This window comes from Chamaea fasciata, unplaced genomic scaffold, assembly GCF_029207755.1.
Source record: "Chamaea fasciata isolate MVZ Bird 193981 ecotype frontalis unplaced genomic scaffold, bChaFas1.0.hap1 SCAF_1, whole genome shotgun sequence".
NCBI classification, from domain to species: domain Eukaryota; kingdom Metazoa; phylum Chordata; class Aves; order Passeriformes; family Sylviidae; genus Chamaea; species Chamaea fasciata.
This window is the reverse complement of record NW_027094086.1, coordinates 110556180-110575370: the sequence shown is the minus strand read 5'-3', so window position 1 is coordinate 110575370 and position 19191 is coordinate 110556180. Positions and strand designations below refer to the sequence as shown.

The following is a 19191-nucleotide window of genomic DNA, read 5'->3' as shown; positions in this document are numbered from 1 at the left end:
TTTTATTTTGTTTTTTTAAACTCCAGGTAGGGGCTAGTCATCTTTTTCCTATTGGATAAGACTGTATGTAATTGTTGCATTAATAAATTTGGGGCAGGTCTCCAAGCACAGATTTGTAGTGATGATTTCTTTTTCCAAGTACTTATCCTACAAACATGGGAACTGAACTTTTTGATGAATCACTGCAGAGGGCTTTTTTTTTTTACTTAAACTATTTGCTTTGCATAACTAATATCCTTATATACAGCTTTCACAAAGAGATTGAAAAGAAATCTTCCAGCTCATTCATTTAGAAATGAGCTTTTAATTCTGTTCCTACACCAGCAAATAATTTTTCTCTTTGTTAAATACAGTACTTCAGTGCTTAATATTTTTCTTGCAGTATAGTCATCATGCTTGGAGACTTTTTTCAGTTACTTATGAAACTCATTTTGAGCAGTGAACCATGTATGGTCCAGTAATTTGATTTGAAATATTCAAATTCTTCTCACTGAGAAAATCATTGACTCAATAAATATTGTTTAAATGATACATTTCAGGCTTTCACTGAGAAATGAGATTATTTACTGGATTTGAGTTAATGAAATAATAAGTTAATGTCCATTTAATTCTTGTTATCCATTTGAATAATTCCTTTGAATAAATTGGAGTACCTTGTTACCCGTTTGAATAATTCCTTTGAATAAATTGGAGTACCTTAAGAATCCAAAGCTATTTGCCCTGGACTAAAATAATGCTGGTGCTGGTTCAGTTTTACATAATACTAAAAAGGAAGCAAAGAGGCTCTTACAGAAGTATGTTGCTTTTTCTGTAAAAACTGATGTATTGTTGCATTTTTTTCCACTTCTGAGAGCATAGTGGCAGCTTGCAATGTATTTTAAAACTTCCAGTGAATAAGCAGTTTTGCATTCTAGAAATCCTCAACAATAATGACAAAACCCTCCTGAATTAGGGCACTTCTTGAAGCCAGCTGCTTCCTGATGATCAACATATCACTCCAGCAGTCTGCATAAATGCTGCACTCTAATTAGAGTTACAAGCCTTGTTGAGAGCTCACATGCCCCTTCCTCTTCATCTCCTTAAATCCTGGGCCAAGTCCCAGCCTGAATTTGCATCAATCTGCAATAATTTCATATATTTAGAGTCTGTGGTGGATTCTGAGATCGAAATCAGAATCACTTTGCTTACATGTGTGGAAATTTCAGTGAAGCAGAGAAAATATTTTAATTGCTTTAACTAATCATGTAAGGAGCGCAACTCATCCCGTTTGGAAGTAGCTGGATTTTTTAAATATAGAAAATACTAACAGTGAAGTGGAATGTAGGTGCCCTTCTCCTTTGATGGAAACCATAGCTGAAAAGATGGGTTTTCTGTGCCAATTCCAGCTGATTTGCCAGCCGGCTGTGGGGGTTTGGCCTGCGTGCTAGCACCATTGTAGCATTATCTATATGGGATTTCTTTGCCATTGAAGTCCCTCTCAGAACTTGTTACACTGCTGTTTGCCTTCTCACCAAGTGAGTAATTTACAAACAATTCCTCTCTGAGGAGCCCTGTCAGAGGTAACATCTAGAGCAGCCTGTTGTGGGCTTTATATAAAAGCTGTCACTGAAAGACAAGGATTTGGTGTCCAGGATGCCGGCTTTAGGATTTGGCTCTGGGTTCCAGGGTTCCTCTGCTGAAAAATTCTGTCTTAGTCTGAATGCCAGTAACTCTTTTGAATGTGTCAGCTCCTGTGTGAATCTTAAGAGGAACCTGAAGGTAGGAACAAACAGGTAGAAAGAATTTTTAAAGCTCTAACCTGCCTTTGTCCTTTCATTCCTTCCGGCAACATTTTGAAGGATGCACGCCAGAAGTTCCGCTCTGTGCTGGTCGAGGCGACAGTAAAACTGGATGAACTGGTAAAGAAGATTGGAAAAGCTGTAGAAGACTCTAAACCTTACTGGGAAGCTCGTAGGGTGGCCAGGCAGGTAAGAACTTTCTGCCTTATAAGCTTGTGGTGGTAGTTGGAGGGCACACACTGATGGTGTTGCTTTGCTGCTATTAATACCACCCTGAGCATATGCACTTGGATGACACTGGTCTGTGTCTTCAGTTGCATGTCGGCCACGGGAATCGATGGCAAAATGGATTTCTTCACAGCCACGGCTGCACGTGCTCTTCAAGCCCAGAGCAGCTACAGCAGACACAATAAAAAAAGACTACTTCTATTCTCTCATTATAAATGGCCTTTCAGAGCCCTGCTCTTTCCTATCAGTCATTGTCCTTATTTGAAAAAACAGTGTAGACTTTGTGTATCTGTTTTTTCTTCTTAAAGCTAAATGCTCAGCAGCTAAATGGCTGCAGCTGGAGGCTGCAGGGAAAAAGGCTGGAATGGGGCAGGCTTGGGGAAACCTGCAGGGTTTGGTGCTGATTGGGTTGTGATGAAGTAGGAATGTGCTAAAATGTTTTTGTTTGGAGACAAACTGAGCTTGGCTTTCTCTGTCATCAGGGCCTACTTCCCATGCCCCAGCTACTACTTGATTATTGATAGGCCTGTGTAGTTCAGAGGGATGAAGTCTGAAAGGAAGAGTGTGACCTGCTGGATGAAGAGAAAGCCAGAAAGCTTGTGACATGTCAGGCAATATCTCATTTTAGAGAAAAAGCTGCTGGGAGTTGAATGTGTGGTGGATTAGGTAGTGCTTCTGCTGGGTTTGTGGTGGGGCTTGCTGGTGTGTGAGGCTTTTTGCTCCTTCGCCAAGGGAGGTGTGTTCCTGATTGCTATTTCTGTTTTCTCTTGAGGCAGGAAGAGCTGCCTAGAGCTGCTACTTCTGTGCTTGGCTGGAAGGATGTGTGGGGTGGCATCTGCAGCTGGGATGTGGTTGTGTTCAAGGGGAGAGTGAGAGTTGAAGTGGCATGTGTGAAATACGTGAAAAACTGCAGAGGGATTTTGTTCATAAAAGTAGGTAGACGGGTGAGAAAAGTAGAGTAAATGTGTGCTCAGGAGGCAGAAGGTAAACTCTCAGGGTCAGAAAAGGGGAGGGAAGGGAATGCATCCTCAGAACAGCCCACAGGAAAGGGAGGAATGAACAAGCTTCATTCCCTTGAAAGTTGATGAAGCAGGAACTGAATTATGGGATGTGGCATACAAGATAATATGTGACTGTTGATGCTTTAAATTGCTTAGCATTGTTTTGGAGGCATTGTCTCAAGTGATGGGGCTTTTAGCCGTAGTCCTGCAGACTAAGGAGCAGTGTGGCAAATAGGTAAACTCTACCCTGCTTGCTGTGCTTTGAAGTATTTACCTTTTATCTGTAACTGCTCTGAAACCCTGCTCAAGAGGACTGTTGTGTGTGCTAGAGGTAAACCACTGGTGAGCTACAGAAGTTAGTAATTGTGTAAACTAGTATGTGCAATTTGGAAAAAACAGTCCCTGCAACCCTGCCTTGAGCATGATCTTATACTTCTATTACTATAAATAGCTGGGTAAGGCACAGCATGCACAGGACTTCAAGAGTTACACTTGGAAAAGTTAATGGTAGAAGTCACACTTTGCAGTACAAAAAAAAAAAAACCATCAAGAGATCAATTGACTTTGAGGTTTGTAACATCACAAACTCAGAGCAGCGAACTTTGCTCTTTGTCCTCAACCTGGCAGCAGATATGTTCTGGAAATGGAATTTTGTATTGTTATATCTCTGCTACGCCTGAAATCCATTCAGTCGTTCTGAATCAAAGGTACTTTGCAAGACCACTTAGAAACCCAAGCTCCTGAACGTCCTTAAATTAGTAGATTCACTGCTCCAGTAGTAGGTGTGTTAGAGGAAACCATATTTTTCTCCCAATCCATTCTGCCACTAGCTAGGTTTAAGTGCTATTTATCCCAGATCTGTTTATTTGCTACACATTCGATTGTCTTTTAATTCCTTGGCAGCATTTTATTTTAAAGCAAGGGTTGCCCTTCTAACCACTCATTTTGCTTTTTTTCATTTTGTGTAATGAATCTGGTCATGGATAGAGTTCCTGCTTTGTATCTGCTCAGCAGGCAGAGATGGAAGGTGATCTCTGGCTTCCCTTTTGCCCTTTGTCTAATAACATCTTAAAATGGAAAATGTGAGGGCCAAGAGGAATGCAAGCATTGAACGATGGTGAATCTGTCTGGAAGGTGGGAGATTGAAAAGATTGGTGCCAATCGTCAGTAAAGCATCTGACTAAAGAATTTTTCTAGTTTTCATTTAATCTACACAAGTTCCACTTAACTGGGGGCAAATCCACTGTCATAAGGCATGGAGAAGGGGTGAATAGGTGGGAAAATATGAAACTGGAGGAATGCATCAGAGTATTAACATGGTTAGGTGCCAGTTTGCATCTCTTTTTTTACTTTGATTTGCAGAGCTGTGGAGAAACCATGGGAAGAGCTTGTTGTTTTTTTTTTTTTTATTTAAATTAAAAATAGCATCTAGCCTGTGAAGAATTGTCTTCCTCTTCTTGTCTTTATAGTTATTTTAGAGCCATTAGGCTGCCTCCAAAAATATGGGCACAAGGTTCTTGGGGGCCGAAACAGCTTTAATTAAACAATAGGGGAAAAATGAGCGACTCTACTGGTAAGAGAAAGGGAAGTGTAAATTCCTGCTTGTTGTTCTCACTAAAGGGAAGTAAAAATATGACCTATAGTTTTAAGCCTTTTGGAAATACAGAGTTGCGTAATTAATGACTCTTAGTTTGGCAGAAATGCAGGAGTTGTCCAGAGTTGCTTGCATTTTAGATGTCAGCTGTAGGGTAAGTTACCTGATGCAAGCTCTGTTAAGTCACATTGAGGAGCTTGCTTTCACTTGACACCAGCACGAGTCTCTTTTGGAAATATATGTTTCATCTATTAAGTTAAAATCCATTAAGAAGGTATGAGAGCAGTGATGTGGGGTCGTCAAAAACCAGGTCACCAACTGAAGTTTGACACTGGAGAACCTTTAGGATCTTTAGCCCTTTTGTCTACTCACCCTTATCCCCATCTTGTGCAATCCTGTGTTGGCAGAAGGTAGGGAACTCAAAACAAATTAACTCTCCTATGTGAAAGTCCTGTAGGATCTTGTTTGTGGAGTGTTTGCCAAGAGAGCCACGGCTTGGCTTATCTCAGGGTGAAACTTTGCTTTACCAGAGCTCTGGCCCCTTAGTGTTACAATCTGAGTGCTTTACCCTCTGAAATGGAGGCGCAGGGAGTCAGGATGTGCTGTCTGTTGGTACCAAAGCAGTAATATTTGGCTTTTGGTGAGACTCAAGTGAGATCCAGCTAATATTATTGCTCAAGGAGATTTCATGTAAATTCTGCCAAGACAGAACTGATGTGATTCCTCATTTGGTACAGCAGTGGGCCTTTTGTGTTGACTGTAGACACGCCTTACTGTTTTGGAGCATTTTGATTCCAATTTGTTGTTTAATCAACTTTTGAAGTACTTGTGCTGCAAGAACATTTTTTGTTTGGCGTATTGTCTTTTCATGTTGTTCTTTAACTTCTGCAGTAATGCCCTTGTTCAGTGGAAGAACCTTGGCACATAGAGGATTTTGCATTTACATTCACATTGCAGCAGTATGAAATTCCTGTAATCCAGAAGGTGGCCCAGGTTCTAAATGTTCAGAAAATCAAACTTCCCATATGTCTGTTTGGTTTGGGTGGTGGTTTCTTCTTTTCTCTTTCATTTTTCTTCCCCACTAGTAGCTGCTTCACCAGTTGACTAGTCAAAGAATTAGACTTTTCTTGCCCAAAGCTAATGGGGAAGAAGGGTGAAGTTGCCAGGAAACATTAATAATGGAAACAGAAGTCCTGAGCCTCTGAGGTAAGGAGTGTCGTAAGCCACTGTTGACTTGACATTTTGCAGGGCTGGGGCTGGAAAGTGCCTATGCAATTGTGCTCACAGTAGTGTCTGAGCAAGTGACAGAGCTGGGAAGTGTGTCACCTCCCTGGTGACACATGCTCTGGGACAGGATGCTGTGCAAGAGCAAGTGTGGTCTAATGCATAAATCACTGGGCTGGCAGGAGCTGATTTTGTGCTGCTGCATGGCACAGATGGATGACTTCATCACTCTCAGTTCCCATGTAAAATGAAGCTGTCAAGCTGCTGTGAAGCTGAGTTCATTAAGGGAAGTAAAAGCACTTTGGGGTCACTGGGTGAGAGGTGCCATTAAAACACTGCCATCCATACATCATCACTTGTGAACCCATAGACAAACTGAACAGGAGATATGCCTTTCTGCTTTGCTTCTGCTGGAAAAACAATCTGATAAAAGTGTGTTCCCACCCCCACAAATAAAACAATCCATACATTTTTAGTGACCCTAAGCCCTGGGAGTATTGCTTTTAATTGAGTTTCAGGGTTTTTTCGTTTGTTTTTGGTTCTTTTTTTGTTGCTTGGTTTTTGTTTGGTGGTGGGCTGGTTTGGTTTGGTTTTGTGGCAAAACACATTTTTTGGATGAGGGGTTACATTTTATTGGCTTATATTGGGAGTAGGTGAGGATGCTTTGCTCAGCTTTAGTACTGAGCCTGTTTGGGGGAGACGTAGTTTTACTTTGTGATATTCCCTTCACTCCTCTGCCCCCCTGCCTCATTTAGCTTTTACAAAAATGTGTCAGAAAACTTGCTTGAGGCAAAAACACATGGACGATCTATGCTATGCTATGTACATACCTGATAGTATCTCTCCCTAGAGGACCCACCTGTACCATGTGTTCATACAGCAGTATGTTGGAGGATATGCATGTTCTGCTTCCTCTTGGGTCAGTCTTCCTAGGTTTTACAACTAATTCTTTTTTTTCATGTTGTTGGCATACTTAAGCAGCACTCTTTTATCTGAAGAGGCTTGGAAAAGCTTGCTGGAATGAGTATTTGCTGTGGTTCTATTCCACTGATGTCCAGGTGTACCCAAGAGGAAGTGCAGTTGATAGACAAGTAGGGACAGCTGTCCTATCCTGTTCACTGCAACTTTTTATGTTGTAGAGCTCCTTTCTCTCACCTCACTACTAATCTTTTACTCATGTAATATTTTATAACTGGATTGCCACATCTGTGTGAAGAAATCAGCTGAAAGAATAAAGAATTATTAGAGGTGAGCTTTCAGATATTCAGATCCTGCACCTTCATTCTGCTTGTCTTCACAAAACTTAGGGGAGTCCAGTTACCACTGGGAAATTATTTCCTCTCAAATGTAAGATTTGATGTGATTAGATGAATTTTTTTATTCAAAGTGAATCAGGATGAAAAGTAGCTGCTGTAATCTCGCAGAACAGGAACGGAGGCTGAACCAAGCCGCTTGGTGGTGAGGGTGGGAGTGGTGTAAGCAGATAAGAGCAGACCTAACTGGAAGAGTCTTCCTCAGCAGATGAGACTGATACCCTTCTCTGTAGAGATCAAGCCAGTAAATGAACAGAGCTTTCTGAAGTGGCCATTGCATCTCAGCTTCTAAGTGTACAGCTTGAGATGTCTGAAAGTAGTGTGGCAAGTATGGAAAGTTACAGATGGTAATTTCCTTAGCTCAGGAAACAAAAGCTTTTTTAAATTCATGTAACTTGAAGGTTCAAAACTGCTGAACATCCTTAAAGATTAATTAGGATCTGGAAACTGTGGCCTTGCCAGTGTCGATTCCTGCAGCACCCAAGTTTTCTATCCAAATTCACTCAGTGAGTGGGAGCTAATGGGATCACAGCACCAGCTGGCTCTGCTGGGAAAAGGAGGGCAGCTTTGAGTATGGATGACAGCTCCTGGGTCCAGTTCCAACAGTGGTAGATATCCAGGTCTTTCCCTCTGGTTCCTAGACACTAAATGTGTTAAACATTGGTATATTGACTTCCCATGTCATAAGGAATCTCCTTCTCCATCCTACTTCTATGAGCTGAAGTCCTGATGCTCATGTTTAGGACAACAAGGAGTTAAGACTGATTTGTCTAATCTGGTAATCTTATCGAGGGGGGGGGGGGGGGAAGTGGGGGGAGAAGGAACTTGAGAAGCAAAAATTAAATGTCAGCAGAACTGTGACAGACTTCCATTCCTGTTTGGAGACGTGCCATGGAGCTAGTAAAAAGCAAAATTATTGGCACAGTTACAGAGGAACAACCAGCTGACCTTTCCTGGCTGAAGAAGTGTTTCTGGTTAACTGTTTATAAACCAAATAACTATCATGTGGATTCACATTTTGAAAGGAAGGATTATAGACACTTGAAAATAAACTTTGACAAACCTTCCGCAAGTTCTCCCAACTGTTTAAGGAAAAAAACAAACACCCAGAGCACTTGACTGCTTTCTGTGGCTGTTGTTCAGTGCTGTTATTATTGTTAAGTAATCATAAAATCATGAAATATTTTGGGTTAGAAGGGACCTTAAATATCAACAAGTTCCAGCACACCTGCCATGGACATAAGTGCCACCCACTAGACTAGGTTGCTCAATGCCAAAGCCATCCTGTCCTTGAACATTTCCAGGGATGGGGCATCCACAACTGCTCTGGGCAACTTGTTACAGTGCCTCAGTACTCTCTGAGTAAATAATTTCTTCCTAACATGTAATCTAAATCTCTCCCCTTTTAGTTTAAAACTGTTCCCCTTGTCTGATCACTAGGACTTTTTTTGTTTTGCATTTTGTATTATTTCTGTTTTGGATGGGTGTTGCTGCTCTGGCCTTTTGCTATAACCAGTCTAGACTGGCAGTGTAGGTTGTGTTGTTTGTGCCCTGCCTGTGCTGACTGTTTGCCCTTTTAACTGAGGATGCTGTCTTGGAGCTGCCCTGGTGGGTCTCGGGGAGCCTCTTGGCAGTGGGTGATGGGAGGGAATGATGTCTGGATTAGGAAGGTGGGGTGAATGACATGAGAAGTGACTCACTCTCCAGGTCTGTAGATCAACCATATGGAAATGGCTGTGGTTTTTAGATTGCTTGGATTGATGGGGTGGTGAGGCAGAGGAGCAGCTCTATTCCTGAGCTGGGACTTTCCTTGGTGGTTGAGAAACCTGTCTGTGGGATGGAGGCTGATGTGATGGCCTTGGTTAGCACTGCTGCGGGCCGGGCACGGGAGGGAGGCAGGCAGGCAGCACAAGCCTTGCCTGGGAAGAGATGACTGGTGTGCTCTGAAGGGAAAAGAGATGTGGAAGTTGGCTGTGTGAGCAGTTGTAAAGCTCAGTGCTGTGAAGAAATGGTAAGGGAATGAAATGTAGGTGAGCTGTGCAAGAAGTGCCTGAAAGGATGAAGCATTGAAACTGCTTGGTGGTACCTGCTTGCCTACAAAGTTTCTGTGTCCTTTTTTCCTTTTTGCTCCCTATGGACCTGCTCTAGGACTGAACCCTTCTTCCCACCAATGTTTTTAGTTTTTTTATTACAAAACACATCATTAAATCTTGGGGAAAACATGTTGATGTGACGTCAGTCCTCTGGTGAAATGTGGAGTTCCCGCTGCTGTGATCCCAAAGGCCATTCTCAGTATATTAATCTCCCTTCCCACATGATGCATGCATGGCTGAAGAGGGCATTGGCCAAGCAAGGGAATCTGTAACATTATTATTGAGGGTGAGGAGTCGCTTCCTGGACTTTCACCAGGGAATCCGCTGAATTTTGTAAGCTTTTTCTAAAACAGGATGTACTTCGGATTCAGTCAATCAAATGTTTTGCCACGCTCAAAGTTTGATGGCGTGCCTCTCATGCTCTCCTGTCATGTTTGCACAGTTGCATCTGTAACCCTGTGAGCAGCATGTGGGAGTCACTGCCCTGCCATCAGAGCTCAGTGTCCCACTGCTGCTGCACAGAGCTTGTGCTTGGTGTGCTCTTTGTTCCATCGGAATGCTTAGAACTTGAAAACTGTATTTTATGTCTTGAATCGTGGTTCTGTTGCATTTTCCTTCAGGCCAAAATGCAACAAAGCCTAGGAAGCAGGGAACTCAGGGTCACTTACCTGGGTCAACAAGCTAGGTTTTGCCTGGCTGATTTATTAACATTATCTGTTTACTTAAAGCCTTACTCAATGTGACTTTTGTGTTCTGGCTCTGTCACCTGGTTGAGCATTGTGATATTGGAGTGTGTCACACTGGGTGTCCTTAAACTGCCGAGAAGATGACAGATACTGCCTGGTCAGTTTGGGAAAGTTGTGCCAAAGATCTGATCTGTGAAGGAAAGCTCCTTAATGTGTTTGTCTTCCCATCAACCTTACTAATGCAGGACAGTAGGTCAGTGTGGCTGGCAGGCTTTTACCCACTTAATCTGTCCTATGTTTGGGAACACTAACAACTGCTACTTCTCAGATGAATGGAAAAAAAAAATCCTTACGTGATTCAAATTTAGTGCTCTGTTGCTTATATTTCCTGCAGAGGAGGTGGCATCTGTAACAATATCATCTGCAAGTACAATGTTCCTGGCACATTTGGATAGTGGGAACTAATTTTAACCACTTGCTTGTTGAAATACCTATATCAGTAAGTTTTGTGTGTATGCGTGTCCCCCTCTAAAAGTCAGGTCACCTGTATCTCTCTGTGCCTCAGTGAATGGGTCTAGTGAATCTGGGCTGCTGTTCATACACCCTACATTTCTGGTTTGTGTGAGCACTGTTTTGTTGAGGGATGGTTGTATAAGCTATTGGTACAAAAACTGTGATTGGTTTTCTTCTGGTTATTTGCTGATGTGCCTTGGAGGGCTCCATCCTGTAAATTTCTTGACTGTGCACTGTAAATTAGAGGTTCTTCCCTCTTCTGCTTTTCTTTGCAGAAGTAGAAGAAAATACTCTTTAAACTGTTTTGAAGGATTTATCTAGGAGAGATGAAAAATGTTACACTTTCTTTTGGTGTCTTTTTTCTCCCAGTTTCTCCAACCCTACAAAGCCTTCATAGTCGATGTCGGTAGTTCAAAGCCAGATAGCTGTTCAGCCTCCTCTCCATTAATTGTTGGGAATCCAATGATGTAATTATTTTTCCTACCTTTAAGAATGTTTTTTTTTTCTGTTGTGAAATTCTTAAAGTATTGTGCAAGTAGATCTGAAGTAATGGAATACTGGGTTAAGTTGGTGTGGAAATACCCTCAGTTCTTTGGAGTAACAAGGAGATGGCTGGTGCAGAAAAAATTGGGGTTTTTTGATAGTTTTCAACTGATTTAGGCAGAAAGAAGTGATAGAGGTGGTCGGGCTGTTATTTTTAGCCACAAATACTATAACAGATGCTGGGACTGGCAGAAAGGTGTAAGCAGCTCTCAAAGGGTGCTGGAATGTGAAAACAGAACAGGATCCCTTTTTTCCTCTGCTGTTGTATGAAGATTTGAGTAACATCATTTTACATCCTCTTCAACTTGGAAAAGCCTGAGAGATTAGGTTGTGCATTCCTTTGTGTGACTCTAGCACTTGCACAGCTATTGCCAAAACACAAATCTACAGGAAAAAACAATTTAAAGGAAAGGTTGCTTTGCTTTGTTGTCTCTCACAATTTCCTCTCCTGATTTTTTTTTTTTCTGGCCTCTAGGAGAGGCTATTTCAAGAGATTGTAAACCACAGCATAACCTGTTAAAAATAGTAGTTGACATTTGAGCCTAGGTGGCTTGAGGTCAGGGTGATATCCTATGTACCTGTTTTGTGTGATACTTGCTCAGGGATGACTGCTGAAGGCAGCACAAGTCTTGCAACTTCAGGGAAACCTTTTCAGCCAACCAAGTCTTTATTGTGTACAGTGGTCTAAATAGGTGGGAGTTTATTTTGGAGTGATAAATGCCCATGCTTACGTCTGCTGCCAAAACAAGATGTGATGTGGATGTTGGTTACTGCCTTCTGGGTGTGTTTTGTTATGACTTCTAGTAAAACAGTATGAATTTTGGAGCTTTTGTTTGTTCTTGCTGAAAAAGATTATATGAAGAGTCTAATTTCTGTATTAGGAAATTAGCATGTGGGAATGGCTCTGCATTGACTTAGTTTCTGTAAGAAATACATCTTAACTACAGCAAATAAAAAGTTGTACTATCAAACAAGAAATTTGGTGCCAGGATGTGGAAGAAGTATCCACCTCTTTAGCTGTGTCTGCTCCTGGTGGTTGTTTATTGTTTTGTTGTTTGATTTGTCTTGGAAGGTTCTTTTACTTTGGTGAAATGTGCTCATGGCTTGTTCTCAAAGGACGATTTTATTGCTTTGAAGTGGAATTGACGTATCCCCTATTTCTGATGCTACCTAGACTTTTTCCTTCGAGGAATGGACTTAGCCCTTCATTAGTCCAGGACAGCACCTGCAACTTTTTTGTTTAAGTGAAGCAAACCTGTTGCTCACCTGTGCTGTGGAGTAGTGTAATTTGACTAGGAAAAATGTTGAAGGGTCAGTAGTTACCTTCAACATGTCCCTTAGAAGAATGACTGTCTCAAAAGTATCTGTGAGCATGCAAAAGTGGACAAGGTCAGCCTAGAACGTTCTTCCAGGGCGTAATCCTGGTATTGGGGACAGGCAGTTGATGGTGGGTGTGAGGCTTTCTGGGAACTGGGAGAACATGTCCAGAACAGCCCATCAGTCAGGTGAAACTCCTACCCACATGCCTTGTCTTTGCTTATGCCAATATGCAAGGTGTGCTTTCAGAACCAGGCTGCCAATCCCTTGCCAACACTCTGGAAACTTCTACTCAAAAACATTTGCTGCTTTGGTGGCAATTACATGAGACAATGATCCAATATTTCTCCTGAACGTACCTGTTGCATCTGTTGTATGTGCTGAATGTTGATTATCTTGGATAATTGGCAAAAGCCACTAAAGCAGGTGGTGTACTCTTGCAGGGTGTATTTGTAGGAGTTGTTCCTTGCTTCTATATTTAATTCCAGCAAAGCAGGCTGCTGCCAGGTGCAGATGAGCATGTAGAGCCTCTGTAAACCTAGAAACCAGCTGTAAGCTCTAGACTCACTGACTCACTGCCTAAGCTCTCAGAATGCAGGTGCACAGGGCAGGGAGGATTATCTTGGTGTTTTTCTCTCTTACTAAGATCTTTTACCTTGGAGTTCAAAACCTGGACATACTCTATCCTCTTCCAGAAAGCAACAGCCTAGTAATTTTGGCCACAAACAGTTGCATAACTAACAAGCAGATGGCAGTGAATGCCCAAGAAGGCTGTGCCTGGGTGGTATTAGGCTGAACCATGTGTCATGTTTTGGTGCCTTGGACTGGTTAATTAGTGTGAGTAACTCCAAGCACACCAGCATCTCTCAACAACCACATGAAAAACAAAGGAGGGGCAAAAGGCTTGGGGTAGTATCTCCCATGCAATCTCTGCACCCAAGTGAGCATTCCCTCCCTATTCCTGTAAGGCAAGGAGCTACATCAGTTAAAACCAGTGAGGAGAGCAGCAGGTTTCAGATGGCTGGCTGCGCAGTGGCAGTGGTCAGCTCAGAGAGGATATCCTTGCTCTTATTTCACAAGATCCTGGTTACAACCTAGATGAGAGCTGCCAGAGAACAGGGAAGGGCTGGTGGCTGATTGTTCAGTCCGGTCCAGAACTGGTCTTAACTGTGTTTAAGGGAACTGTGTGTTCGGATATTTTCTTTCTCATTTCCTTCCACAGCTCCCAAAGAAGGGAGGTGGGATTCTGCCTTTGAGGCGTCCAGCTGTCTGCACGCTGGTAAAAGAAGCAGCTAATGAATGAGCTCTTGGTTGTGCCCTGAACCTGCTGGGTCTTCAAACACACTCGTGATCCTGTCTTAAAGGAGTTACACATACCACCTAACTTTAGCACAGAGCTAGATGTCTCTTGAAACACGCTTTGTAGGTCTGCTCTTATTTCCTGCGCCTTTTTATAGACTACAGGAATGTAACACAGAACCAGGTGTCAGGTCAGTTTGGCTGTTAGGATAGAGAGGGTGGATGCATGTAAGGGGCCAAAAAGCCCAGCACAAGAATAAGACACCTAATCAAAAACAGAGACTAAGGCACTATATGGTTATAGTGTTCCACAGGCCTTTCATTATATGTGTAGTTGGGAGGAAATGGTTTGTGTTCTACAAAACTCTAGCAAGTCTCGTTTTCACCTTTTCCTCCCCTTTGCCTTCTCCATCCAGTTAAAAATCTTTCAATCTGCTTTTGAAAAAACAAATTCTAACCCGTGTTCAGTTGTATTGCTGTATAATAAACTGCTTAAAGAGTGCAAGATTTCAGGCTCTAGAGAGATTGTATTTTTTGATGCAAACAGTCATCGTAGATTATATAGCTCAGGCTTCGTAGATCTGTCAAAATGAAGTCACTCCCAAGATTTTAGGAGTTGTTTATAAAAGTATGGCTAGAAGGGGTTTCTGGGGTGTTTTTACTACTTTCCTATTCTGGTTTGGATCAGAGTTTTTATGCTGTGGGGAGAGGGGAAAGGAAGGTCGTAAGAAGGAAAGTCCTTAAGAAAGGAAGGTCCTTAAGAAAAGCAAACAAACTCCTTACCCCCCAGTTACACCACTAGTCTGTTTATTCAGGAAAATAAATGCATGTGAGTACCCAGGAGAACATTCAACATCACTGCAAAGTTTTTGCAAAAAATGTTCTTCAGGTTTTGAGAAACTAAGAAAAATGTGGTGGTATTTGATAGAAATACTGGTTGTATAGGACCTTTGGAGGTCATCAGATCTCAACTTTCTGCTCAAAGCAGAACTGTCACATTGCTGGATTGCATCAGCCATGGCTTTGCTGCCAGAGTTGGGGATTTGAAACCCCTCTGTGTAACCTGTCTGCAGGACTGGCCAGCCATGGCCCTCTTAGTTTAGCCTAGGACATGGTTTGCATTACTCCCTATGAGACTGCACCTTCTCAGCTTTCTCAGCCTGACACCTGTTGTAATGTGCAGGTCCCTTTTGACAGCGCTGGCTGTGGGATTATTCCACCCCAAGTGCAGGACTCCTCAGGTCTCCTTGTTGTAAAGTGTCTCCTGGCCCTGTCAAGTTTAGCAAGGTCCATCTGGGCTGAGGTTCTGCCTTTTTGACCACCTCCTCTTAGTGCCATTTGCAGATTTGCCATGTAGGGAGCAGTGCTAGTGTCAAGGTTATTTGTTTGGATGTTGAGCATTATGAGCCTTTGTGCTGACATCTGGGCTGCTGCTCTTGTTCCTGCCTGCCAGCTAAATTAAAACAGGTTGAGGAAAACTGAAGCCAAAATAGCAGCACTCAGTGGCTGGTTGCTGTTAGTGGTGCTGCGAGCACTCAAATCCCTTCACTCTGTAGGCTTCTGAATCACTGAATCTGCTGCAGTGGTGGGTAAGATGGGGATGCTGTGGTCAGTGAGCGGTGATCCTGCTGCCCTCATCCCTGCCAGAAGCTTGTGCAGGATGCCCTGGTGCAGTCACTGCCGTCAGAGGTATCCCTGAAGACAGACAGTGCTGCAGCAGCTCTGGTGGGCAATTGCTGGAGTAAAGTTCCTGTTTCAAAACATCTTCCCTTGTTGTACTTTGCGCAGCAAATTAACGTGGGGTGTTGATAAAAGAAGGAAAGGGGCCCAGAATGAAAACATCTGAAACTTGATTCCTTCTGAAGAGTGGAACTGGAACACGGTTTATCATTATCTATTTGTAAGCCAGTACATGTTTGGTGGTAGCAATTAAACTATTGTTTTAAAGATTAACAAGTGGGAGAAACATTGGTTTCACAGTAACAAACAAGTGCTTTCTAGAGCAAAGGCCTTGGGCTAGCACGTGGTGTGCTGGTGCCTTGTTCTGAGCAGCAGCTGTGTGTTCCCTTCACATTCCAGCTTGTGGTGATTTCATAAACAGAGATTGTTCGTGTCTTCCATAGGCAATAACTCAGAGGTGCTGAAATAGAATGGATGTCAAGGCCTTAGCAGTGCAGGATGGGAGATTCACCTGGATAAGTGAGAAACCAATTTCAAAAATACCTGATTTTTGCTGACTGATGTTTCTAATGGGAAAATTTCTAGTTGTGTTGTGATGCCCTCTTCATGAAATATCAGTACTTGAGGTCTGGTCCTCTGGTGAGGCTGCCAAGGGGAGAAATTCTGCACAGGCTCGTCTCCACAAAAAAACCCCTCTGCATCTATTTAGGGCAGCTTGCCTGAGCTGTTAGCTGTGTGCAGGTGTGTTCGCATGCCAGAGGCTGAGCTGTGGCTGGCAGGGTACACTAGATGTTGTTGAACCTCAGAGGAATGTTATAGCTGTGTGGTACCATGTTTCAGTGATACTGTGCAGAAACGAAAACAAAAATCAACGATGAGGTGAAATGGAGATATGTCATAGGTTCAAGATATATATGGGAAGGTGGGGGAAAATCCTCTATTAGTAGCTGGGCAGGGTCTTTGACTACAAAGAGGACTTGGGTCAACAGGAGCTATGTGGATTAATCAGAAAATTGTATTTAATAATAAAAGAGTGCACCGTTTTCTGCTCTGAAAGTGGACAGGCAGATGTCTGTATGCTGCTGCCGGTTTGTGGAGGACTACATTTAATAAGTGCCTGGTTTTGTTTTCTTCTGTTAGCTTGCTGTGGCCTAGCACTTTGCTAATTTCTGGCTGACAACATAATCTGGCTGTCATGCCTGGTTCCCTTCTGTGCAAGGCCCTGTGTAGGCTAAGCAGATGACTGCCCATGAGGGTGCAGCTCAAATCCCCCAAAAGGGATTTGTCAGGACTGAGCACCTTTCAGGAATACATTAGTAGCTTGCAGTTTCGAACTCTGTCAGTACCCCTTTAATTTTATGTAATTTATTTTCTAAGATGACATGCTTTATACCACAGTGCACAATTTCCTTCTGTGAGTGCTGCTACTGCATGTCATTTTTGGGTCTTTGGGAGCTGCCTGGGAAGTTCGGGGCTGTGCCTGTCAGAGCCAGGGAGATCAGAGAGGCAGATGAGCTGGTGAGAGGAGGTCACATGTGCGGAGCAGCACAGGGTGGATAGCAGTGTAAAGAGCTCTTGGCCATGAGGAAGGGGCTGAGTGGGCAGAGCAGGACTTCTGGATGAGCTGCTGGTTGTGGGGAAGGGATTTACTGTTATGGGGGATGCGTTTGGAGCTGGTTGCTTGTGGAAGATTGAGTTGCAGAGGAGGGACAAACAGAGTGGCAGGAAGAGTTGATGCTCTGTGTGGATGGCATGTGACAGATGAGCTGTGACAGCAGGATTCTCCTTAGCGTCAATCTCTGTGGCTGCCTAATTGTGTTTCTTAAGGACTCCCATTTTTATATTTTGCACTGATAAAGGAAGGGTCTGCAGTGGTAAAGACATTCAACTGAGTTTCCTGGCAGAAAGCACTGATCATGAACCACAATGAGCAGTGCCGCTGTGGCAGTGGGAGCTGGGGCACAGGTCTCCCAGTTCCCAAGGTGTTAGGACTTCCTCATTTTCAAAAAGAGGTTTCACTGGACTGGTTCTTCTGACTACAATGAAAGAGAGTCTCGCTTCTGTATTGAGTAGGCTCCATAAAGCACCAGCAATACGGATGACAGGCAGAAAGGTGACATCCTACTTTCCTCCAACCTTCCTCAGCAATTTTTGTCCTCATCCCTAGTACATTTTCTCTCATTCTACCCCAAGGCTAAACCTCTCTCAGCACAAACGCAAGTTTGTGATGAAAGACAGCGTAGTTTTCAGCCATTCATTTGAATTTTGGATTTGAGTCTTGAGAGAAACAGCCACTGTCTAAAGTAGTAAAGTTTATGTGCAATATAAGGAGGCTGGATGGCGACACGAGCTCCTGCTGATTTCTCTGTGGTTTTAAAAGCACATGAAGAACATGGCTACTCTCTTATCCATCAAATGGAGTGAGCTGCAGGCTTAGGACTGAGAGCAACTTGTTGATGATGGTGCAGAACAACTTGTGCGTGCTGGAGGGAGTTTTAAGTGAAGGCTAATTGTTGGGTAACTGTACTAGAACACAAAAGAAAGTGTTTGAGTATGCTTTTTCACATTGGCAAAGCCACAAACCCGTTGATGTTTTTCTAATGAAAGTGTATCATTCTTTTCCCCTAGCATTTGTTTTTTTCCTTCTCAGACTTTCAGTAAGCGGCTTAAAGTAAAGACTGTAGACTGACTTTAGATAACTGTTGAAGCTAAATTGCTGTTTGGACTTACCATGTTGCTCAAAAACAAAACGGTTTCCAAATTGCCACTGCAGAGCAATATTCAACAAATGCAGCTGGGAGGGAGTGTTTAAGTATGGTTTTGTTTCAGTTTTCCATTTACCCACTCAGTTAGAGGGCATGAAGCTGGATGAGTTATGGGCCTAGAGTTGTTAGCCTGCCTGTTAACAGCTCCAGCTGTCAAAGTCCTACAGATCCAGGTGCAACCAGAAATACAACTGAACTGTAAATTTTACTTCTGTTTTTTTTGTCATAAAGACAGTTCTCCTGTTTTAGAGTCAATTGTCCGTCAGGGCCTTCATTGGAAGAGCTGCTAGTACTGCAGGCCACCACTAAATGTTGTTTTCCGTGGGGATTAAGTATCTCAGCTCCTAATGCTCTGCAGGCTTTTTGCTGGCTTAGATGTCTTGATCCCTGACCCAGGTATCTGTGCCAACAGAAACTTTCTAGTACTGATGCAGTTACGGTGAGAAAACTTTACTTCTGTGCTTGCACTGCCCCGGGGACCTGGTTGTACTGAGTTTCAAAAGCAGTTACTTGTTGAGGAGGTTCTGGCTGTGCTAGGAGTGGGTCTCCAGTCTGGCTTTGTGTGTTTGTAGGTCATTTCTTGCATGGGCAGGCCTGCTCATGCAGCAGGGCAGCCAAGGAGCTGAAGCTGCCTTCACAGCCTTGTTGCTGGAGGCTACTGGGACCTGGCTCCCTCTTGTAGAGTCTTCCATGACAATTGGTCTTGCTCTTCCTCCAAACATCCTCAGCACTGTTCTACAGTACTTGGTGTAGGCTCTTGCTGAGTCTTGCATTTTATTTCCTGTCTTAAAATCCCACCTCGAACTACTTCTATAGGATACTTTTGGCATTTATTTATATTTGATTCCTTTACTAGCATAGGTCAAACTTTATGGACAGAAAAATTTAGTAGATATTGTGGGGACTAAAATTCAGGCTTTTTGCTGTATTTCTTTGTTGGAAGCTTAGGTTGAGCCTTGTTTAAAGATCCCCAGATGGCTTTCTTGTGCTTGCTGGGTATCATGGTTTAGTTTAGTTAGTGGCTAAATAAAAATACTCTATAGTGAGGCTTATTCTGAATTTATAAAATGTATTAATACATTTGAAACAGGCAGCTGGTGGCTGGGGTGATGAGGAGATGTAACATGTGGGGTTTTTTCAGAGGAGAAGAGATTGTG

At 42.9% G+C, this 19191-nt stretch overlaps 1 protein-coding gene across 1 annotated transcript in view; it reads left to right on the top strand.

The window, feature by feature from the left end:
• Positions 1-19191, top strand: part of SH3BP5 (SH3 domain binding protein 5) — a 51523-nt gene that overhangs the window by 10695 nt on the left and 21637 nt on the right. Inside the window, exon 3 of the mRNA XM_066193619.1 lies at positions 1839-1967. Coding sequence (XP_066049716.1) covers positions 1839-1967 — 129 coding nt within the window. The remainder of the gene's footprint in view (positions 1-1838; positions 1968-19191) is intronic.